The sequence below is a fragment of the Salvelinus fontinalis genome, chromosome 7, assembly GCF_029448725.1.
Source record: "Salvelinus fontinalis isolate EN_2023a chromosome 7, ASM2944872v1, whole genome shotgun sequence".
Lineage (NCBI taxonomy): Eukaryota > Metazoa > Chordata > Actinopteri > Salmoniformes > Salmonidae > Salvelinus > Salvelinus fontinalis.
This window is the reverse complement of record NC_074671.1, coordinates 26,391,213-26,416,719: the sequence shown is the minus strand read 5'-3', so window position 1 is coordinate 26,416,719 and position 25,507 is coordinate 26,391,213. Positions and strand designations below refer to the sequence as shown.

Sequence of the window (25,507 nt, the reverse complement as noted above, 5' to 3'; positions counted from 1 at the left end):
CTGGGTCGATTACCATGGAAGTAATGGCTGAGTCTAATTCGATGGATGGCAAGTTCTGCTCTCTGTCTTATCAATAGATTTAGTTCTGTCTTGACTACCTGGTCTCAAAAAAGTGTTTATTGAGAATGCTCTAACATCGTTAATACCTTTTCCCATTCTGATATCTAATTGTGATTTATTCAGCCCAGATGCAAATGCAGTTGCATTGCTTTTAATAAAACATTTAATGGCGTCCCATGAAATCCGAGGATCATTGACAACATTTTTATTATCAATTAATTAATTCAGTTTCAAATTGTTCACATAAAGTAGGATTTTGTAGTGAGGAAATATTAAAGCACCATCTTGTGGCTCTTTTAAGGGATTCTGAAATGTGTATTTGGCAGTATTATGCATGATTGGCTCATATTTCTATTATCTTGATTAAAGAAAATAGAGGAGTAGATAATAGTACGAAATCGATTCGGGAGAACGTTTTTTGCCTGTTTGAATAGAAAGTAGTCTTTTGCTTCAGGGTTATTCTACTTGCCAGGCATCAATGAGGTTGTAATCAGAGAGTATATGTTCGAGAGCCTTGGTTGCCTGTGGATTGTTGGGCTTATTGGATTTGTCCCGCATGGCCAGAATGACATTCATATCTGTCTCAATAACCAGTTGGAAGTCAGTTAATTCTAAATATGCTGTTCAAAGAAACGTAGGATCATATACATTTGGAGCATACACATTAACAAAGGCAATTGTCTTTCCATTAAGGAAAGTGATTCTGCTTTCTTGGTCTTCGCCTTCACCAAGGATGGTGATTGAGTTTCTTATGTATCATTATGATTACACCCTTAGTTTTGTTTGGGGCTCATGAAAAAGCAGCCAGTTTGTACAAATGGTTCTCTATTTTATGTGTGTCCTTTTTGAGGCAGGTGTGTTTCTTGGAGCATTGCTATATCGATATGGTTTCTTGCTAGAATACCAAGACAGTTGGAACGTTTGATAGCAATATTAAGGGCTGTCAAATCCTACGAGTATAGCTAGTGTTGCCATTGTTTTTTTGGGTGTAATTATTATATTTAGTGTTGATAAGCCCATAGATGTAAAATAAATAGCAGGACCCACAGGGAAACCCACCCATTGGTCGCTCCCCACCCAGTAGGCCCACCAGAAATCCTTCCCCCTTCCTTGCTAGCATAACGGTGAGTGGCAGCCTTATATGTGAGACCTCTTAACCAGCATATTTTGGGTGTTTATGTATAATAATAATAACAATTAAGTTAGCCGACTTGACGAGTAAGAGTGGGTAATGAAGAAACAATTATGAGAATGAAAACAAAAAGAAGATATGACAGATATGCAAGCCGTGATACCTAAACAGTCAGAAATAGGATAGCTGTAGGATCCATATACAGTGCATTCGAAAGTATTCAGCCCCCTTGACTTTTCCCACATTTTATTATGTTACAGCCTTAATCTAAAATGGATTAAATAAAACATCTGCAATCTACACTCAATATCCCATAATGACAAAGTGAGAAAAAAAACAGTTTTTTCAAAATGTTTGCAAATGTATTAAAAATAAAAAAACAGAAATACCTTATTTACATAAGTATTCAGCTCAGGTGCATCCTGTTTCCATTGATCATCCTTGAGCTGTTTCTACAACTTGATTAGGGTCCACCTGTGGAAAATTAAATTGATTGGACATGATTTGGAAAAGGCACACTTCTGTCTATTTAAAGTCCCACAGTTGACAATGCATGTCAGAGCAAAAACCAAGCCATGAGGTCGAAGGAACTGGCCGTAGAGCGTTGAGACAGGATTGTGTCGAGGCACAGATCGGGAGAAGGGTACCAAAACATTTCTGCAGTATGCAAGAACACAGTGGCCTCCATCATTCTTAGAACCATCAAGACTTTTCCTGGAGCTGGCTGTCCAGCCAAACTGAGAAATTGGGGGAGAAGGGAATTGGTCAGGGAGGTGACCAACATCCTTGTATACCATGGTTTATATTTGTACCTATGTTAGCAAATGTTGTAAACAATAATACAGTTCAAAAGTCACGGACAATATATACAGTAAATGTATAAACCATGGCAAAGGTTTATACAAAGAGAAAACATGTACATTTTATAACACATTTCATTCAATTCTACTCATTTTGCCATGGGGAACGGAGAATGTTTTAAGGCAAGTTTTCTGCAGTTCTACACACTTTGCCATGGGGTGGACAGAAGTTATTGCAGTTGTAAAGGGCAATTCCGCCACTTTTCAACCTCATAGTCACAATCTGCTGCAACACCCCCTGAATAATCAGAATAAAATATTTGGTGACTGTCAGTGACTGACAAAACAAGAGAAAAACTGTTGATGCACAACCACATTTTCAAACACTTTGTGTATTCTGCTATTCTAACAGTTGAGACCCCAACTGATCCCTAGCTCCCGGGGTCCCGCTTATGCCTGGAGCCGGCCCTGGACAATGTAAATGAGGCTAATCATTGTACCAGATTTTGTACATTCCTTGTGCTGACATGAAATTGTTTAGTGCAAATCCATCTGGAAGCAGGAGATGGTGAGATCCTTAGCATACACACAACTACTACTACAAAGTTCAATGCCAATGTTCAAGGCCTGAGTGGCACTGTGCCACTGTGATAAATGAACATGGTTTGCATAAGACTACTACAACAATTTAAAATGTGTTTAAATTGTAAAATTAAAGACAAATAATTTGGGCTATAAGAAATACATTTTATTTAATGGGTTAAGGCAAAGCAGAGTTAAAACACACACACAATACTTTTCATTTCACACATACAACAATATAGCCTATTGTCAAAGTACAGAATGTTTACAATATCATAAACAATAGTCTTTTGCATGTTGTTCCAAATTACATTTCATATATTAATGTGTACATAACCACATTACTGTGAAAATGTTTCTGTTTGATCAGCAGTTATTGATACACCCTTCATTCGGTTCAATGGGGCACTTTTGTCATGAAGACAAAGGGGAAAGGTGCTCTCTACTCAAATGGCACAACATCATCATTCAGATTCACAGCATATGACAACCATTTTGTCTACCTGAGGGATGTCTCCTTTTCATATCTGGAAAAGGTAGAAACTGATTCTGCTGCAACATTGCTCATCTTCACAGTGGGAATCCAGTCAACATGGGTGTCCTGATAGAGGTCAGCTGGTGAACCTACAGTACATAAACAAATGAAAAGCACCCCTGATGTTAGAATATCACTTCTTCAGGTCACCTGTACCGTCAGGGCTCTTGATTGTTTGCTTGTGTTTAATTAATTCAGGTGTTTTAGTGGCATATTTAATCTATTGTTGGGCTGGAACAACCAATAGTCAACACATCCGATTGTCCTATTCCATTGAGGCCTTTGCCCTATGCTGTAATATCCATACATTTTCCCTCCACTTATGAAACCAGTTTTTATTTTTGTATTTGTTTTTACAATGTCCTCCAGGCTGGATGGATGTCATTTATTGTACAATGTGTGTCTCCCCTTTTCAAAGGCATCGCTTAGATGGTTGCATTCAAGACAAGGTCGTTTCTATTGATCTGTTTGTCAGTGTCAGCAGAATAGGCTACCCTTTGAGTTGTCATATTAAAAAAGATTCTGCTAATGTCTCCAGCCATATAACGTGTAATAGAATTGCATGAAATGTGTTTATCAAAGGCCACATTTTTTTTCTGTGCAAATGAAAGAGAAGAAATGTCTCTGATATAGCCTCTAGGCCTATGCCACTTTGAGCTCAGCCATGCACAGTGATTAGATTGAGCTTTAATAGGCTGGATTATGACTATCCAATCCACCCATCACGTTAGGATTAACAGGCTTACATTAGTCTGCAAATGCGATGATAGATGCATGCAATGCTTTATTTATAAAGATGCATTTTTATGGTGAAAAAATAGCCTCCCCAAAACTTAACCCACGCACCACCTATGAGAGAGACGCATGCTAATAGCTAGACTACAAGCATCTAGCTAGCTAATGTTGACTAATTTAGTCTTGTTAACACCTGGTTAGCATAACCACTAACATCTAAACTCGAAATTGATCTGATTTACTAGTGATGAAATGATCGGAGCTGACTCTGTACTGACAGCTGTCTGGGTTCAGGTGTTGAAGGAGCAGACCCTGTACTGACAGCTGTCTGGGTTCAGGTGTTGACGGAGCAGACCCTGTACTGACAGCTGTCTGGGTTCAGGTGTTGACGGAGCAGACCCTGTACTGACAGCTGTCTGGGTTCAGGTGTTGACGGAGCAGACCCTGTACTGACAGCTGTCTGGGTTCAGGTGTTGACGGAGCAGACCCTGTACTGACAGCTGTCTGGGTTCAGGTGTTGACGGAGCAGACCCTGTACTGACAGCTGTCTGGGTTCAGGTGTTGACGGAGCAGACCCTGTACTGACAGTTGTCTGGGTTCAGGTGTTGAAGGAGCAGACCCTGTACTGACAGCTGTCTGGGTTCAGGTGTTGACGGAGCAGACCCTGTACTGACAGCTGTCTGGGTTCAGGTGTTGAAGGAGCAGACCCTGTACTGACAGCTGTCTGGGTTCAGGTGTTGACGGAGCAGACCCTGTACTGACAGCTGTCTGGGTTCAGGTGTTGAAGGAGCAGACCCTGTACTGACAGCTGTCTGGGTTCAGGTGTTGACGGAGCAGACCCTGTACTGACAGCTGTCTGGGTTCAGTTCTTGACGGGCAAAAAGGTTATTTTGCTTTTCTGACAGTTCGTGCATCTTATCTCCTTGGTGTTTCATGATTTCACCATCTGGAAAGGCTGCTGGATGTTATAGGCACGATGTGTCAATAATAAAGGGGGCTCTTGTTTTTTTACTGACTGGTTCTCATCTATGTCTTTCTCACTCAAACACCCACATGGACTGTCACACACAGCCTCTGAGTGCCACCCCCTTCCAATACAATGGTTGGATTTTCAAATCCAAACAATGTGAGGTCTCCCCCCAGGAAAGAATCAATCAAAGCTCAGTCCATTTCTGTGCGAATATTGCAGTAACAATGGACTCCTGTTCAGACTAGTGTGTCACAGCTCTCCCTTGCTGTGTACCACGTCACGTAACCCAGGCTATAAAAGTAGTGCCATATTTGGAAAAGGGTGTGATATGAGATTTATATTATGTTGTTTTGATCAGGATGGTGGATGTGGGAGGTCAAAGAGGAGGAAGTGGATCCACCATTTTGAGAGTTTCGTAAACATCATCTTCCTGGTGGCTCTCAGTGATTTATGACCAAGTTCTCTATGAGTGCGCCAACATGGTGAGCTCTTTCTCCCCGGTCACATAAAGTCACCGAATGATTTTGAGTACTGTAAAAACCCACTACTGGTACACAATTGTAGGCCTATGTTTACAATGAAACATTTGTACGTACACTGTAAATATAATTAGCTACATTAGCTTCATAATTAAAAAAATACAGACATTGTTTCTCTTTATGGAGTAATAGAAGGCAGTTTAATCCCAAATCAACATTCTAAAGGCATATTTCATGACTACACAGAGACACATCTTTTAGAGACCCATTACATACATATATGTAGACATATAGTCGGTATAGATACTCATAAATGATTTAAGGACATTTGAAGGAACTGTTTGAGGACAGTTATAACATAAAGAAAGTGTAACGCTCGTTGTAATCCTCCTCGTCTGAGGAGGAGCAAGGATCGGACCAAAGCGCAGCGTGGTTTGAATACATTTAAACGAAGACGAAAAACACTTGACAAAATACAAAACAATAAGCGACGTGAACAAACGAACGAAAACAATACCGTGTGGCGAACAAACACAGACACGGCAACAATCACCCACAAACAAACAGTGAGAACAGCCTACCTTAATATGGTTCCCAATCAGAGACAACGTAAAACACCTGCCTCTGATTGAGAACCATATCAGACTAGACAACCCTAAACCAATGAAAACACATAACATGGAATATACCCACCCAGCTCACGTCCTGACCAACTAAACAAAGACTAAACAAAGGAAATAAGGTCAGGAACGTGACAGTACTCTAGCCCGGACCCTCCAGAGTGCAGGCACAGGTTGAACCGGGCTGTGGGTGAGCACTAGAGATCTAGTGCCTACTACGCGCACATCTCCCTTAGGCTCCACTCCCACATTTGCCCGGTACGAGTGGAGCGCAGGCATAGGACGCACTGCACCCTCCCAGCGCCCCGGAGACACAGCACGCAGAGCCGGCGCAGGATACCCTGGACCGAAACGGCGTACCGGAGACCAGACGCGCTGAGCAGGCACAATACGCCCTGGCTGGATGCCCACACTCACATGACACTTTCGGGGGGCTGCCCTATAGCGCACCGGGCTATGGGCACGTACTGGCGACACCGTGCGCTTAACCGCATAACACGGTGCCTGACCAGTAACTCGCTGTTTATAATAAGCACGAGGAGTGAGCTCAGGTCTACTACCTGGCTCCCCCTTAGGCCCCCCCAAAAAATAATTCTGGGGCTGCCTCGTAACTGTCGCGCTGCCGTGCTGCTTCATATCGTCGCCGCTCAGCTTTCGCTCCCTCCAGCTCAGCTTTGGGGTGGCAATATTCCCCAGCCTGTGCCCAGGGTCCTTCTCCGTTTAAAATCTCCTCCCATGTCCAGGAGTCCTGAGATTTCGGCCGCTGCTGCTGCTGCTGTTGCTGCTGCTGTTGCTGCCCGTTACCACGCTGCTTGGTCCTTTTGTGGTGGGTGATTCTGTAACGCTCGTCGTAATCCTCCTCGTCTGAGGAGGAGCAAGGATCAGACCAAAGCGCAGCGTGGTTTGAATACATACTTTAATTATTTAAACGAAGACGAAAAACACTTGACAAAATACAAAACAATAAACGACGTGAACAAACGAACGAAAACAGTACCGTGTGGCGAACAAACACAGACACGGCAACAATCACCCACAAACAAACAGTGAGAACAGCCTACCTTAATATGGTTCCCAATCAGAGACAACGTAAAACACCTGCCTCTGATTGAGAACCATATCAGGCTAGTTAGACAACCCTAAACCAATGAAAACACATAACATGGAATATACCCACCCAGCTCACGTCCTGACCAACTAAACAAAGACTAAACAAAGGAAATAAGGTCAGGAACGTGACAGAAAGATGATTGATCCATGTTGATGTAAATACACAGTGAACATTAACCAATGATATCACTGCCCAGGGAAGAGTGGTCAACACATCATTAATATACTATACTCTTTATAGTAATAATACATTTACTAGATACAGTAGTCCATAGCGACAGTCCTATATGTCGGCTAGTGGTATCAGACATACATACACATGGTCATGCAAACACACACACACACACACACACACACACACACACACACACACACACACACACACACACACACACACACACACACACACACACACACACACACACACACACACACACACACATAAAGAAACAAATGATACAATGTCATTTTGAACATCCATTTCAACATAAGTTCTGCAATTTTTGTTTCATTCTTTAGACACACAAAGAAACAGCATCCTGGAGTCATCCAGATAGAGAGTGCAATGTTACAGACTGATAGGATAAAACACATCATATTTCAAGGAAACTATTCATTTAGAAGTTCTAATAATAATTATGTTCTCTAGTGTAGCTTTTTGCATTATCCCATTGTGCACTTTTGTATGATAAGAGTACAACTTTTGAGTAAGATGTTGATTGTTTCGACACTGATACATCAAAAATGTCTATGGGGACGGCACTTGGTACTATCCCTGATTTGGAACCGCAATCACACGCACACACTGTAAACAATCTCATACACACACCATATTGTATTGTACTTTTACAGGGCCTTCAGAAAGTATACACTTCCCCTTGACTTGTTTCACATTTTCTTGTGTTACAGCCTGAGTTTAAATGGATTAAATTGAGATTTGTTGTCACTGGCCTACACACAATACCTCATAATGTCAAAGTGGAATTATGTATTTTCTAAAGTTTTACAAATGAATTAAACATGAATAGCTGAAATGTCTTGAGTCAATAACCCCTTTCAAGCCTAAAATAAGTTTGGGAGTAAAAATGTGCCTAACAAGTCACATAATAAGTTGCATGGACACACTCTGTGTGCAATAATAGTGTTTAACAGGATTTTTGAATGACTACCTCATCTCTGTACCCCACACATACAATTATCTGTAAAGTCCATCAGTCGAGCAGTGAATTACAAACACAGATTCAACCTCAAAGACCAGGGAGGTTTTCCAATGCCTCACAAAGAAGGGCACCTATTGGTAGATAGGTAAAAAAAAAAGAAGACAATGAAAATCCCTTTGAGCATTGTGAAGTTATTAATTACACTTTGGATGGTGAATCAGTCACTATGACAATACAGGCATCCTTCTTAACTCAGTTGCCTGAGATTAAGGAAACTGCTCAGGGATTTCACCATGAGGCCAATGGTGACTTTAAAACAGTTACAGAATTTAAAACTTCTTTAGGGCTAGGCGTCCTGTCAGCGGGACACCTGTCGACAACTTCCAGTGAAATTGGAGAGCGCGCAAATTCAAATAAATAATCATAAAAATTATTCTTGTTAATCTAACTGCATTGTCTGAATTGCATAGGACCCATAGCTTTCCATTGAAAGAGCATGGGCTCTCAAAAAAAATGTTTTCCCGGTTGGTTTTTCTTTGAATTTTCTCCTACCATATCAATTGTGTTATAGTCTCATACATCATTCTAACAATTCTACAAACTGCAAAGTGTTTTCCATCCAATGGTACTAATTATATGCGTATCCTGGCTTCTGGGTCTGAGTAACAGGCAGTTTACTTTGGGCACGTCAGTCAGACAGGAAGTGGAGAAAAATAGACCATAGCCTGCGATATAGGTATCCTTCTTAACTCAGTTGATGAAGATGAGATGAAGGAAACCGGAGATGAAGGAAACCGCTCAGGGATTTCACCATGAGGCCAATGGTGACTTTAAAATAGTTACAGAATTTAATGGCTGTGATAGGAGAAAACTGAGGATGGATCAACAACATTATAGTTAATCTACAATACTAACCTAATTGACAAAAGAAAGAAATAAGAAATAAGCCTGTACAGAATAAAAAATATTCCAAAACATGCATCCTGTTTGCAACAAGACACTAAAGTAATACTGCAAAGAATGTGCCAAAGCAATTTTACTTTTTGTCCTGAATACAAAGTGTTATGTTTGGTGCTAATACAGCATATTACTGAGTACCACTCTCCATATTTTCAAGCATAGTGGTGACTGCATCATGTTATGCGTATGCTTCTAATCGTTAAGGACTGGGGAGCTAGGCACAGGCAAAATCCTAGAGGAAAACCTGGTTCATTCGGCTTTCCACCAGATACTGGGAGATTAATTCACGTTTCAGCAGGACAATAACCTAAAACACAAAGCCAAATCTACACTGGAGTTGCTAACCAAGAAGATAATGGTTGTGTAGCAATGATCAACAACCAATTTGACAGAAATTGAAGAATTTTGTAAAAATGAATGGGCAATCCAGGTGTGCAAAGCTCTTAGAGACTTACCCAGAAGGACACACAGCTGTAATCGCTGCCAAAGGTGACTGTAACATATATTGACTCGTGTGGTGTGAATAGTTATGTAAATGAGATATTTCTGTATTTCATATTCAATAAATTTGCAAACATTTCTAAGAACGTATTTTGACTTTGTCATTATTGGGTATTGTGTGCAGATAGGTGAGGAAAAGCATCTATTTAATCCATTTTGAATTCAGGCTGTAGCACAACAAATTGTGGAATAAGTCAAGGGGTATGAATACTTTCTGAATGCACTGTATGTATTGTAGTGGTGTAATGTGTACGCTGGGAGTCAGGAAGCAAGTTCAGGGAGTGTATTTAAAAAATAATTTAACACTGACCAAAACAAGAAACACAGCCATGAACACTGGAACAGAAACAATATCGCCTAGGGAAAGAACCAAAGGGGGTGACGTATATAGGGAAGGTAATCAGGCAGATGATGGAGTCCAGGTGAGTCGGATGAGGCGCTGGTGCGCTTAACGATGGTGACAGGTGTGCGAAATAATGAGCGCCGGAGAGGGAGTATACGTGACAAGTGGTTCTGTGTGGCTTAGTTAGTAAGCGCATGTCACTAGCAAAACCAGAGTGGTGGGTTCGATTCCCACTGGGTTCATGACTCACTGTCGTCACTTTGGATAAAACACCTGCTACGTAAGTGGTATGTATTACAGCATTGGCTAACGCAATTTCAGTAAAGCAGTGTGAAAAGACCCCAGCAACTTTATTTTGGATGCATGTTTACTGCATAGGGCATGCGTTACATGCAAGTACATATCTGATCTTGTCAAAATCAGATTTTGTTTCAACTTGCTGTGAAGTAAAATCACAATAGTTATAATAGTACATTACAGTAAATCATACTTTTAAGTATTTATGCAAACATCGATTTTCATTAAAAAGTTCAAAATCTGTTGTAGACAAACCAGTTTAAAATGTATAGGTTTACCAAAGGTTAAGTGATTATTGATTAAGAGCGGTCGGATTAAGTAATAGTAAAATGTATTTTAACAAATGAGAAGACAATCATTTCAAAAGTGAAAGGGAAATGTCTGCACAGGTTCCACTGTCCTGTTTTAAGCAGTTATAGGCTAAACTAATTTGCTAACATTTGTACCAGTGTCAATGCTCTTGCAACATAAACAGCTTTGTGGTCGAATGCACAATGCATTCACAGACCTCAACCGGCTGCAATCAGTCATTTGTGTGGCTGTATTCAGAGATTAGATCATCTGTAAGTGCCTGCTGGAGAAGGCAATTAACTGTAGAGTCCACCAGGGAGTTGATGTGAAATGGGGAGCATCCATCCACTGTTTAAAAAAAATACACCAGGGGGACATGCTTGCTCATATCCAGCCAAGAAGTTAGCTATTTATCGTCAGCGTTCTAATTGGTTATTCATGAAGATAGCCGCAATCCCTCTCAGACATGTTTTTATAGAGACACACAGCTTTTTCCTTTCCTCATTGAGATTCTGCATGACTCAATCATTCGGATTGCTTTTGACGCCAACATGATTAAGGTTGTAAAAAGAGATTGCAAATTAAATGGTACGATCTTGGTAATCAGTGAATTGGCCATACATTGGGGTGAAATATGCAGAGCTGTGGCCAAAGCTGAGATATTGTGAATTGAAAGTCATATTTTTTTTAGCTGCCCTAACATTTTTAGCTGCCCCAATAACTGCCCCAAACCTTGACTGATAAGAACATAAACTTGGCCCAAAATGTGTCTAGAAAAGGCATATTTCATAATTCTAGTAAAGGGTATTCTTTCCCTGCAGCAAATGCTACTCTTTCAGCATGCTGTGAGCCAATGGGAGTAGAAGAGAGGGGGCAGGCAGGCAGGCAGGCAGAATTTTGCAGCCTTCTGAACTGAAAGGCTTTTGCTTGGGCCCGTTAACAGTAAGTTTCAGCCTGTGTTTGTGGCTAGTGACCTGCTACTTCATTCCAGCATGCATCACTAACCCCTCTGAGGGATAAAGAGAGTGAAGACTTGCACAGATGGAGAGAAGAGGAATGAAAGAGGAAGAGATTATCTATTGCCCCGTTTATACCTGCCGCTAACATGCGTCCTGATATTGTCCTGATCTTGTTCTTATCCTGTCTGCTAACAAAATAAGATCTGACCTGTCTAAAATTGTGGGCACAGTCAGAATGTGGAGAAGATCAGGGCAAAGCACACACAAGGTTTAAACGGGGCTTTAGAGGAGAGAGAAACATAATATGGTTATAATACTGTAGAGGATGGTAAGGAGAGTGAGAAGTAATCAGTGACCAAAAACGGTCGACTGAAACCTCTCATCAACTGGTCATGACCCTGCAACCAGTGGTCAGAGGAGTTCATACACACACACACACACACACACACACACACACACACACACACACACACACACACACACACACACACACACACACACACACACACACACACACACACACACACACACACACACACACACACACACACACACACACACACACTCGCTCCCTGTTCTATTCCAGTGCTGTTAGCTATAATTGGTGAACCATTAGTTACTTATTAGCAGAGAGAGTGGGCGGTGTAATTATTAAAGTAGCCAGGCATGGAATGTGGTCTGTAGCAACCAACTGAGATAGTGTTGCAAAGTGCCCCTGTCTTCTAAGAAGGTGCGTTAGCATAATGGAAAATGACTACTTTCACTCTACTACTCCAACAAGAAATGTCAAAGCTGTTAGATGAAATGCAAGCAGCATCTGCGTTTTAGAGCCTCACAAAAAGCTAAATACACTCTATTAACATTGTAACAGTACATAACACTCATCCAATCCAAACAGACACTTTCAACTTGTTCTTCTAATGGATAATGCTCATCCAGTACAGTATGTCTGCTGGTTTTGAGTAAATGATTATGGATATACTCTATTTACAATGAGTCATCACAAATGCACAACATGTGTTTTTCCCACTTTACTCTCTTGTCAAAGTGATGCTATGTAATGATGTTGTGTGTGACATCACATCCTCTCAAAATATTTTTTTGTGTTAGACATCAACATTGGGCCTAAATTCTTTTTTAATAAATAAGAAACGACCATCTTTAACAGTATACAACACGAAGATCCAGACAGCCAATCCATGTCAGGCTAACCTCCTGTAGCTATTGTATTTATTTGGTGGCATGTGGCCTCAGAGGAAAACAGCCCACATGGCTTACATTGACTGCAGACAAGAGGAATGACTTGCTTTCACATCCGCTTTTGATTAGACTCCTGCTCTGGGTTTGTCCTTTTTAAGGCCTCCATCTTGACACTCCCCCGCCTTCGTAAAAATATTTTGTAAGCTATAGAAATGCCATTATAAATATCGACATTAGTTTTTGCCACATGTATTCTATTACAGACCCTTACCTTCGTGCGTACTTTTAAATTATATTATGTGAGCTAAAAAATATATATAAAAAATGTCCTTAAAGTATAATTTTGTGAAAGTACTAATGTTACTGTCCCCACTGGAAGAACAAAAAAGATATGCCTTCAAAGCCTCTCATTGGCAAATTCATAGCATCAGAAATCCAGGGTTAATATACATCGGTGGATGAGCCATAAGAGGGTAAATAAACTAACTGCATATACAATATATGCTGTGTGGTGGTGAATGATGTCTCTTTTGTAGGCCTCTCAAACACCACTGGATAAGTTTACAGTGATTCAGGTTTCATAGCACCTTAACGCTCCATCTTTTAAATGATACTGGACTGTCTTTTTATGAATTAACACTGACTGTCACACACACGTGATTTGTGTCAAACATTTGAGTGTTAAGTATGAGAAATGTAGAAGAAACACATGGTTCACATTAAAAAGTGAAGATTCAGTTTTACTACTTCTGTCTTAACGGTCCGTAGTTAATAATGCACACTATTGTTTTGCTCTAGACACATGCACGACGTACGTACACGTACATATAAACACCCACATACAAGCAGATGCACACAGACATCTTCTCTCTTCTCGTTTTCCCTCTCTCTCCCTCTTTCTCACACACACATACAGCTCTGTCTCTCTGCTGGCTTTGATATTTCCCCTCATGCACTGTGGGTCCCATTTGATCTACAATATGATAAATCTGAAGCGGCGCTCCATCTCAAACACCTGTTTTCAATTGAGACTGCAGACAGAAACATTTTATTATTTCTCACAATCAGTTTTCGTTCCGATTCAGCCACTATTAGTCATGTTTGGAGAGGGATAGTTTACCTGTGAGTTAAATATGATAGATTGATTCTAAAATGATTCAAGACCAATAATTAGTACAATTATATGATTTTTTTCTGCAATTTGGACACCTTGCTCAAAAAGTTGATTTCAAATAGGTTCAATATGTTTGGGACTCCATGACATGAGTAATGTCTGACTGTTAAGTTGTCTACTTAAACTGTGGAAAATACTGGGTATTTCATGTATGATGGTTGTCAGGATGGTGGAGTCAGTTTTAAAGCTGTCATGGTTGAGAAGACTGAAGAATTAGGCTCATATCATGTGATGCAGTCACATGGTGGAGATGAGACTGTGTGCTGTCATTCAAATTTTTACCAAAGCCTCTATATCAGGACATACATTTTCTACATGAATGACATCTCAATCAATCTCATCACATCCCAAAAATTACACCTAGATGCTGACCTCTTCATCACTTTTTGGTACATATCATTTTTTTAAAGCAAGAGGGAGAATCAACATCTTACAAAATATTTGTGAATTTTATTTGGCTTTGAAAAAAATAATACACTCATTGTTGTTCTACAATACGTGTGAAGTAAAACAAATCACCAAGCATTGCATAGCGAAGTGAAAATAAAGCAGAAGTATTTCAGTGACCGACCACTTTGCTTCGCTGCCAAATCGCTGAAACACTTCATTGTGTCTAATTGTTTGGGGGACAGAACATGCACAAAGGCAATTAAGAATGCTATGCATATGCAGCACTTCCACAGGGCCAAGAGTATTGAGGCTAAAGCATAACATACACTATGTAGTTAACAGTTTACATATTGTTGCTACATAAAACCTGATGTGTGAACTATCAAATGTAAAAATTATAATAATCTGAGGATAAACTTTCCCTACACCATTTATATAAGTAAATGTATACTACACTTATACTGTAGTTCCATGGTCACATAAATATTTGTAACATAATTCTATTGTTTGACATACATGTATCCTAGAAGTACAGTATTGACACAACTGTGATTGTTTGTTTGTTTTATCAAAAGAGATTGAAGTACAATTCTGGTTATGAAGTAAGGTATTGTTTCCAATAGTATATCGACACAATTTTTTCCAATTTTACACTACTATTATTTTAAGTGACATAAAATTCAGAATAAGTTATTGAAAATATGAAATAAAAATAACCGCTTGGTGAAAGTTAAATATAATACATTTAAAAATATTTAAATGCTCTTATCAAAATACTCTGCAATACACACGCATAGAAAGGCAACATTTCATATTCATGTGCAGGAAATTGATGGAATAAGATATAGCATAATAAAAAGCATAACAAACATTATAAACACACACACACACACACACACACACATCATTCAGCTTACTCCATACAAAATAATTGGTCACTGCTCAACCAGCCGAAGTACTTCGAGCAAAATCAGTACTTGTCATCCAAAAATAATCAATGAATCAACAAAGTATCAGACATAAGATACAAACAACATTAACATGACAAAAATGTTAACATTAGACAAAACACAACCTTCCATTTCAAAAATCTCCTCTACCTTGGAAGCACCTGTGAAGTTAAGTGAGGTTCCAAATTTGCTCTGTAATTTGAAATAGTGCGAAACCGTATTTTTCTCTAAAACGTATTGACAAAATGTGACAGAGTCAACAACAAAAAAGTTCCTCTTTTTGGATCACAACGCCACCCAGAGGATGGATATGTTAGTGCCTCCCTTGTGGGTGATCTGGTTAACACGACCACGTACGCAGTCCAGTGTCACATAGATGGCTGTACCGTTCTGGACCTGGAAGGAGGCCCTCAGGCCCACGTTGGCCCACTCGCTGCCCTCGGGCATGTGCCCAGACATCTGCTGGGCCACGGGTGTAGCCTGTCCACCCTCCCCGCTGCCCCCCTGCCGGTGCAGGGTGAGCTTCACCACGTTACACGAATGGATCAGCTTCAGGTTGAGGGCCACGTTAGCTGTCCCATCCCCCCAGAAGACAAAGTTCTTTTGGGCGTTGGGTTCCCCAGAACGGGCCAAGCGCACTTGGTCTGATTCTGGGCTGACCTGCTGGAAGAGGAGGGCTTTGTTGCGGACGACTCCAGAGGGAAGGCCTGTCCTGGACACTGTGGCAGTCAGAGCAGAGGAGACAGCTGAAGGGATCCAGATAAGGCTCAGTATACTGATCCCAGTACTGTCTCCAAAGTAGCGGATATTACACTGGGATGGGGATAGGATCTCGAAACTAAGCGAGTGCCCACTATCCACCCTGACAGCCCCAGAAAGGGTGATGGATGTGTCCCTGTAGTTGACGCCAGACTTGAATGCCTGCATCAATTCCTGGTTGGTCCCATTGCGGTTGGCGTAGGCCACCAGAGAGAAGCCCTCTCGGATGCAGGTGTGGCCCATGGAGTACAGCGCTTGCTGTAGGACAAATTTCACCACGCCACTCTCTGTGAAGCGCACCCCGCGGCTGTCGTGGGTCAACCCCACCATGTAAGGGTCAGAGACGGAGGTGATGCGGAAGGTTGGACGGTAGTTGGTCTGGTAGTGGGCCGACATTGACATCTGTGCTGTCATGGCCACGGCTCCAGTATCGTGGGACAGCCAGAGCATGCTGAAGGAAGGCCCGTTGAGTTCGTAGACTTGAAGGTCCTTACTCTGGTTGCAATGCTGGTTGGGACTCTTCAGGAACAGTGTCAGCATGTGGTTGGGCTCGACCTCTGCGCTGCCACTAACGCTAACTCCCTGGAAGTACTTCCCGTCTGGCTGCTCAATGCGGACCCCACTGAGGTCGTGGCCCTCCTCCTCTTGACTGCTGTTGAGCCGCATGCCCACCTGGAGGAAGTTCCTGCAATTGTGCTTTAGGGCAAAGTTATGGTCCAGCCACATCAAGCCGTGCTGCTGGAAGGATAGCCGGCCGGCGTGGTTGGATAGCAAGTCGCTGGCTTCTTTGCTCTGGACATTGAGCTGGAGGCCAGGGAAGATGTGGCTGCCAGGGGCCCTGGCTGGGGGCAAGGTCACGGTGGCGCCCCAGGACTGGGACATCAGGTTGTCTGTGAAGGGTCCACAGACAGAATCCCTGGTGGCTGTACAGGGGATGGCAATGGGTTCTCCATTGCAGTCAGAACAAGCCTGGCACTCCGGAAGCTCCTGGTTGTAGAAGTAGTCATGGCCACATACTCCAGCAGCAGCCTCCCTTTCCGACATGCCCAGGCACCTGAACCCTCCTGCTCAGCACCAGACAACGACAAAGAGATGGGAGAAGGAGATCAGAAATATGAGCATGTGCCAAATTGCTTGATACTCTTAGTTGACTATTCAGTAAAAGGACTTCTGCAACCAGGATGGATATCATGTCTAATTACAAATTAGAAATGTTGTAAGCCTTACCTGGAGTGTTGAGGCACTTCACTCCCTGTTCACATAGGTTTGGTAATTCAAGGCATTCGTCTCTGTCCTGGCATATTCTGTCTGCATTGGGAGAGCACTGGGAGACCAGGAAGAAACCAGGTGGGCACATGGTACACTTCTCACACTGCGGCGGCTCCCTCTGGAAGTCACAGTAATCCTCCGGTCCACACGGGGCGCCACACCCCAGCAGGGGGTGCGGAAGGTGGGCTTCCCCGACCACATCCATCAACTTAGCATCTACATCCATGTGCATGTCCTTGCGAACGGCATAGGACTTCTGCAGGTGGCTCCGAGCCTGGCTCTGTAGGCCTGCCAGGTGGCTCTCGAAGTAGCTCTGGAGCTCCCCTTGGAGGCCTTGGAAGGACACCTGTTTGACGGTGTCAGAGAGCAGGCCGTACTGTGCCTTGACCACGTCCATCTGCTCGTACATGCGCCGCTGCTGCTCCAGGATCTCCCGCTGCTGGGCCAACAGTGCCCCCTGCTGTTCGGCTAGCTTTTGCTGCAGGTCGCGGATGATCGTCTGCTGAGCCTGAAGGGCCTCTACCAGCTTCTCCTGCCCCTTAGCCAGTTGGAGGTGTAAGATGAGCGCATCCTCTGAAGGCACCTCGTTCTCCCCTGTGAGATGGAATAGGGCAGGGTTTAAAAAGTGTGGAGTAGTCAGAGATAGGATGTGGAACTATGCATAGCTAGCTATTAAACTGGAATCAAGTACTAATAATGTGCTCCTGTACTCTAAGATGATTAGAATTCAAAACAGTTCAGCAAATCATTACTGAAATTGTGGTTAATGCTAAGTTAAATATACTGTGAAATTATGATAATACAGTACATCACTTTTTGAGATGAAATACTTTTTAAAAAATTGTTAAACTATTTTGGCAGAAAATCTAAAAGTCCAACATCAAGTAATGGAAGTTTCCTAGGCAGGCTTTTTATAGACATCAAAGCATTCTAAGTTTTCTTGACTGCCAGACATTTTTCTAGTTCAATTGGACTGCAGTCAATGCATGCATAATCTTGGGTCTCAAACACAAGAAGATGGTAGCAATGATGCCTAATGTTGCGTGTTTAAATGAATCCCAAATAAATTTAAAGTAATTAAAGGAATATTATGTGATTTCCATTTCGCCATATCATTTCTATACAAAAATCTATGTCGCCTACCGGACAATAAATCGCTATCAAAACCACTTGTTCTGGAATGAGACTACTTTGGTTATTTTGCGTAAAGGGGTTCCAAATTACGCACACATCCATGGAGTTCAATCTGGCATGAGTTGGAACCCCTTTTACACACTATGTATCTTCCCTCATCTGTCAATTACGTTTTTCTTAATAGATAGCCTACACTGTAAAGGTGTTATGTGGATTTGACAGTAGATTACAGTCAGCTCGTGGCAAGTAAAATTCTGTATTTCATATTACAGTACACCTAATGCAATCACTTGCACTTCTAGAGGTCTTACCAAAGGCTTCCAAACTGGCATCGACTACAGGGCAAAACAGTAGTGATGTTACGTTTAATGCTGGAGCTCCGAGGCATGCGTTGAAATCGCGAAGCAGTGTGCAGATGACTGTATCCCTTTATCAGAAGCATGTGATCAATGATGTCTGAAGCTTTGCTGAACAACCACCTGATTGGTTTGGTATTTATTTGGCAGAAGACAAAGGTTACGCTACGCTCACGCTATGGGACATCATCTATAATAATTTGGCAGCTCTAAATTATTTTGACCAGCAGGTGCCACTAGTGTATACTGTGTTGATCACAGCCTTGAATAATGAACTTATTTTCAACACAATTGGATGGAAAATCTTAACGCTTCAGGAAGCTTTGTACTCCCATCACTACAAAACAGACCAAAAGGACATGGTAAAGGTTTAATACTTGCTGCCCATCCAAATTGATGGGGCACTATAACCACATAGTACAGCATTCTCACTTGAGGGTGCAACAAATATAGCCTATTACAAGCCCAACCCTCAAAATATGTTAATGAACCAAAAATAACAATACCATGCACCCACTAGTGGTCAAACGGTTATTAGTGCACCAAAGATATGGTATGGTATTGTATTCTGTGGGGTGGAATGACAGTACCATACAAAATACAGCAATGTTTTGCCATGACCACAATATTTTCCCACAATGCACCATAATTTACAGTATGGTGCAGTAAAATGTTTCAGAGTATTTGACTGTTTATAATACACCAAATGACCATATAATTTACAGTTTTCCGTTACTGTGTAGTATTTGAATGCATTATAACACTAATAATAATATATTTTATATACAATTGATGTGTGGGTATATACTAACCTGGTTTAATGTCACATGTGAGCTGCACTCCCAAAGGCGCACTGCCAAGTTCAGACGCAGGATATCCAAACTCTGGAAATTCTCCCAGAAACTGAGCAGCTCTGTCCGGCATATGGACAGGGGAAGGCTGACTGGAAGCTGCGGCATCATCAGCCAGACAGCCTTCTCCCACACAATCCTTTGGACGGGGCTTCGGCCGTATCCTTAGTGGTAATTTACATTCGATCCCTTTACAGTCTCTGGTGTCGTTAAAAGCCTGGAGCTGTTTCTGAGGAGTAACGCAATCCGCTCCAGTACATCCTGAACCGAAAACGTCATACGTTTGCATCCTTGCGCTTTCCCTAGCGCTGTCACTGTGCCTACCGCGCTGTGGTTGAACAACATACGTGTCTGTGGTGTCTCCTCTTGACTGAGAGCTGTGGTACACATGATGCTGGCTGTGGACTGTCTGTCCCGATCTGCCCTGTGTTGTTGGATTATATTGCCGCGGTGGTCTGGATGATCTACCCCCCAGGCAGTGGGCTCCGACGCAGGGTCTGGGATCCCCAGTCTCGCCACCGTGGCAGTGCGTCCCCCGGCATATCTCTGCGACACCTCTTACTGTGTCATGTAGTGATAACGAGTACACCAATAACAACAGCACTGTTCTGGACAATGCCATTTTGCATTTGTTTATCTCCCTGGAGAAAATGAAAACGATTTCAACTTCAGCATCTTTTCGCTCTTATGACACCAGTGCGCAAACATGTCACATTTTGGATATATGTGCTTATTTGATTAAATTAGATTTGGTTTAGGCTGGTTTCCCCCATATGTATTTTCTTGTTTAACTATAACAGTTAAAGTAGGCTACCTGAAATCCAGATATGACAAAGTAAACTCCAACAGACAAAACAATAGGGAACATTACCTGTGGCTCTGGTATTTGGTGTGGATGCTCTTTTTGAACGTCGTCAATAAGATAAGAAAACAAATTGAAACGTGCGTCGCTCCCCTCACTCCATGTCTGACCCACTCTGAAGGCTTCTGGAATAGAATGCTAGTATGTGACATTCCAAAGACTTAATTAGCATCTGGTTTCCCCAGCCGCAAATTAACCCTTCCCCTTCCTATTCTTCCTTCCTATCGGAACACACTAAAAACAAATGGTTCTATATAGTGCCAGATACGGGTTATTGGGCTTGTAAGAATAGCGGAATCCTTTCTGGTACTTTACACTCCTCAAATCAAATCAAATCCAGCTTCATTATATAGCACATTTAAGACATGGAATGCAACGCAATGTGCTTTACAGAAAGAAAAACAACAACAAAAAACATTGACAATAAAAACTGAAATATTTACTACACAACAAACATAAATGGATATAAAACAAAAGAATAACGCAAACTGAATGAAGGAAAAACAAAGTTAAAAGGTGTGTTTCAAGATCTCTTTGAAATATGTCCACAGTTTCTGCCCCCCAGGTTCTCTAGAAGGCTATTCCAGGGGCATAATAACTAAAGGCTGTCTCTCCATGCCTCTTGGATCTAGGCTTTGGGATAGTTAAAAGTGCAGTGCCAGAGGAACCTACTGGGTACACAACTTAAAAGCATGTCTGACATGTATTGGGGTGCACAATCGTGCATTGATTTAAAAACCAATAGAAGCATCTTTAATTTAATCATCATTTGTGGCCTGCTGGAGGTCATTTTGCAGGGCTCTGGCAGTGCTCCTCCTTGCACAAAGGCGGAGGTAGCGGTCCTGCTGCTGGGTTGTTGCCCTCCTACGGCCTCCTCCACGTCTCCTGATGTACTGGCCTGTCTCCTGGTAGCGCCTCCATGCTCTGGACACTATGCTGACAGACACAGCAAACCTTCTTGCCACAGCTCGTATTGATGTGCCATCCTGGATGAGCTGCACTACCTGAGCCACTTGTGTGGGTTGTAGACTCCGTCTCATGCTACCACTAGAGTGAAAGCACCGCCAGCATTCAAAAGTGACCAAAACATCAGCCAGGAAGCATAGGAACTGAGAAGTGGTCTGTGGTCACCACCTGCAGAACCACTCCTTTATTGGGGGTGTCTTGCTAATTGCCTTTAATTTCCACCTTATGTCTATTCCATTTGCACAACAGCATGTGAAATTTATTGTCAATCAGTGTTGCTTCCTAAGTGGACAGTTTGATTTCACAGAAGTGTGATTGACTTGGAGTTACATTGTGTTGTTTAAGTGTTCCCTTTATTTTTTTGAGCAGTGTACTTGCATACTATTGTTTGTACAGATAAACTTGGTACCTTCAGGCATTTGGAAATTGCTCCCAAGGATGAACCAGACTTGTGCTGGTTTTTTTCTGAGATCTTGGCTCATTTCTTTTGATTTTGAAGGTAGGCCTTGAAATACATCCACAGGTACACCTCCAATTGACTCAAATGATGTCAATTAGACTATCAGAAGCTTCTAAAGCCATGACATCATTTTCTGGAATTTTCCAAGCTGTTGAAAGGTGCAGACAACTTAGTGTATGTAAACTTCTGACCCACTGGAATTGTGATACAGTGAGTTGTAAGTGAAATAATCTGTCTGTAAACAATTGTTGGAAAAATTACTTGTGTCATGCACAAAGCAGATGTCCTAACCGACTTGTCAAAACTATAGTTTGTTCACAAGAAATTTGTGAAGGGGTTAAAAAACGAGTTTTAATGACTCCAACCTAAGTGTATGTAAACTTCCGACTTCAACTGTATATATGTTTTTTTCTCACAATGTGGTGCAGATATTTTGTCTGCATTAGTTCTTCCTTCATTTGTTTAAGAGTATTTTGACAGTTTTGGTGAAAACTGTTAATATTAAACTTCTGACTTCAACTGTACACGTAGGTAGAGTTAGTGGCCGTGCATTGATAATAAACAGAGAGAGCACTATGCATAAATATTGAAGGAAATTTTTAATTTGCAGTATACAAACTTAAGATGATGAACAGGAATGACATTTACGCTAACGGCTGACCAGAAATAACCATCTGAAAGCCACGCCTCCAATCTGATAGGCTGCCACCTGTACAATATATTATTTAAAAGTTTCACAATTGAAACCCTCCCATCACAAAAAGTTTCTGGTTTTAACCTTTACACAGGGGTTCTTCGAAGATCCTGTTCAGAGGTGCTACTCAAGGAACCTTTTCAACTGGAAAGGTTCCGCCGGTGTGGCCGAACCATTACTTCTAGGAACATGAAGAGGTTCTAAATAGAACTTGTAAGGTTCTATAAAGAACCATTAAAAAGTATTTTCTAAAGCACCAAAAAAAGGGTTCCGCTATGGTTACATCAATTTTTGGGGCTATATAGAAACCTTTTTTTATGGTTCTTGATAGAACCTTTAAGGAGAATGGTTCTATAAAGAACCTTTCTCAATCTCAAAGGTTCTTTGTAGAACCATACAGGGTGTTTTTTCTGGTTTAATAGGCATATTGTTCAAATTTCATTGATTTTATTTTTGTGTTTCTTATTAAGTTGAATCATGTGTGCTAGCTTTGGAACGACTGGGTGGTCCATGAGGAAAGACTAGAGAACTACTGAATTAATTAATCATCCTCAAGAGAGTAGATAAAATGGAATGACACTCTCACTCACAGTTGCACAAAAAGAGCTGTGAAAAAAACACGCCCCAAAATATTCGATTGAGCCTCCGCCCCTACATTTAACTGCAAAGAACCATTGAAGGGCTCAAAGAGTTTTTTGGGTCAGTATGGTTCCACATTGAACCATCACCCTTCCCAAAGAACCTTTGAGGAACCATCATGTTTGAGTGTGAATAGCATCCTTTGATGTCACTTTTTATGGCGTGTCCTTTGCAGTGTGACGTATATTTCCAATGCCAACTTGCCAATAAAATATTATTGTCAACTTTGATTTTGTTAAAAATAATGTACTAGCTATTATGCAAATATATAACGAAGAGGAAATTAAATGTCTGTGCCTTTTCAACATCAATTTATAGTCAAGGCTACTAAATCTTATTGCACAGTTCCATAAAAGCTGAAAGTATTTATAGAACAGCTTACCCTTTATTGACTGGCATGTCTCATTTGTCCTGAATTGACTCTCTGATGACATTGTCGTCAACAGTGTTGTCCGAGGTGTCAGTAGGTTTTTGCTCTGACATCTTTATTGTTGAGACAGCTGTTGTCCTTCCAATGTCTGTCACGTCAAACTCACCATGTCTAGGGTGGTGACTAGGGTAGTCTATTTTATAGTACTGCCTAACAATTTTATTTACATAACCTTTATTTAACCAGGTAGGCTAGTTGAGAACAAGTTCTCATTTGCAACTGCGACCTGGCCAAGATAAAGCAAAGCAGTGTGACACAGACAAAAACACAGAGTTACACATGGAGGTTACACATGGAGTAAACAATAAACAAGCCAATAACACAATAAACAAGTAAATGACACAGTAGAAAAAAGAAAGTCTATATACAGTGTGTGCAAAAGGCATGAGGGGGTAGGCAATAAATGGGCCATAGGAGCGAATAATTACAATTCAGCAGATTAACACTGGCGTGATAAATGAGCAGATGATGATGTGCAAGTAGAGATACTGGTGTGCAAAAGAGCAGAAAAGTAAATCAAATAAAAACAGTAAGGGGATGAGGTAGATAGATTGGGTGGGCTATTTACAGATGGACTATGTACAGCTGCAGCGATCGGTTAGCTGCTCAGATAGTTGATGTCCAAAGTTTGTGAGGGAAATAAAAGTCTCCAACTTCAGCGATTTTTGTAATTCGTTCCAGTCACTGGCAGCAGAGAACTGGAAGGAAAGGCGGCCAAATGAGGTGTTGACTTTGGGGATGACCAGTGAGATATACCTGCTGGAACGTGTGCTACGGGTGGGTGTTGTTATCGTGACCAGTGAACTGAGATAAGGCGGAGCTTTACCTAGCATAGACTTATAGATGACCTGGAGCCAGTGGGTCTGGCGACGAATATGTAGCGAGGGCCAGCCGACGAGAGCATACAGGTCGCAGTGTTGGGTGGTATTAGGTGATTTGGTAACTAAACAGATGGCACTGTGATAGACTGCATCCAGTTTGCTGAGTAGAGTGTTGGAAGCTATTTTGTAGATGACATCGCCGAAGTCGAGGATTGGTAGGAGAGTCAGTTTTACTAGGGTAAGTTTGGCGGCGTGAGTGAAGGAGGCTTTGTTGCGAAATAGAAAGCCGATTCTAGATTTGATTTTGGATTGGAGATGTTTAATATGAGTCTGGAAGGAGAGTTTACAGTCTAGCCAGACACCTAGGTATTTATAGTTGTCCACATATTCTAGGTCGGAACCGTCCAGGGTGGTGATGCTAGTCGGGCGGGCGGGTGGGTGCGGGCAGCGAACGGTTGAAAAGCATGCATTTGGTTTTACTAGCGTTTAAGAACAGTTGGAGGCCACGGAAGGAGTGTTGTATGGCATTGAAGCTCGTTTGGAGGTTAGTTAGCTCAGTGTCCAAGGAAGGGTCAGAAGTATACAGAATGGTGTCTTCTGCGTAGAGGTGGATCAGGGAATCGCCCGCAGCAAGAGCGACATCATTGATATACTGATTTGGAGGTGGAGGGTCCATCATGGTCTGGGGCGGTGTGTCACAGCATCACCGGACTGAGCTTGTTGTCATTGCAGGCAATCTCAATGCTGTGCGTTACAGGGAAGACATCCTCCTCCCTCATGTGGTACCCTTCCTGCAGGCTCATCCTGACATGACCCTCCAGCATGACAATGCCACCAGCCATACTGCTCGTTCTGTGCGTGATTTCCTGCAAGACAGGAATGTCAGTGTTCTGCCATGGCCAGCGAAGAGCCCAGATCTCAATCCCATTGAGCACGCCTGGGACCTGTTGGATTGGGGGTGAGGGCAAGGGCCATTCCCCCCAGAAATGTCCGGGAACTTGCAGGTGCCTTGGTGGAA

The 25,507-nt window shown here is 41.9% G+C and overlaps 2 protein-coding genes across 4 annotated transcripts in view; one reads left to right on the top strand and one right to left on the bottom strand.

The window, feature by feature from the left end:
• Nucleotides 1-25,507, top strand: part of apbb1ip (amyloid beta (A4) precursor protein-binding, family B, member 1 interacting protein) — an 89,285-nt gene that overhangs the window by 29,764 nt on the left and 34,014 nt on the right. Inside the window, exon 1 of one of the 3 annotated variants that reach the window (XM_055928905.1) lies at nucleotides 10,197-10,274. The exons of the other annotated variants lie outside the window; for them this stretch is intronic. The gene's annotated coding sequence lies outside the window, so the exon portion shown is untranslated. Of the gene's footprint in view, nucleotides 1-10,196; nucleotides 10,275-25,507 lie in introns of those variants that run through there. 3 annotated transcript variants of the gene reach the window in all.
• Nucleotides 14,339-20,755, bottom strand: nell3 (NELL (neural EGFL like) family member 3). The gene is made up of 4 exons (XM_055928901.1): nucleotides 20,489-20,755; nucleotides 19,579-20,258; nucleotides 17,235-17,870; nucleotides 14,339-17,071 (listed from the first exon to the last, which is right to left on the bottom strand). The coding sequence occupies exons 1-4, from the start codon at nucleotides 20,629-20,631 to the stop codon at nucleotides 15,534-15,536; spliced, it is 2,997 nt and encodes a 998-aa protein (XP_055784876.1). The 5' UTR covers nucleotides 20,632-20,755; the 3' UTR covers nucleotides 14,339-15,533.

Bases quoted from the DNA above. Each gene is read 5' to 3' on its own strand.
- nell3 (XM_055928901.1), bottom strand. From the start codon at position 20,631: ATGTCACATACTAGCATTCTATTCCAGAAGCCTTCAGAGTGGGTCAGA. The intron at 20,259-20,488 runs GTAATGTTCCCT...CATTTTCTCCAG, and splicing joins ACCAAATACCAGAGCCACAG to GGAGATAAACAAATGCAAAA. The intron at 17,072-17,234 runs GTAAGGCTTACA...GGTGCTGAGCAG, and splicing joins GAAGTGCCTCAACACTCCAG to GAGGGTTCAGGTGCCTGGGC.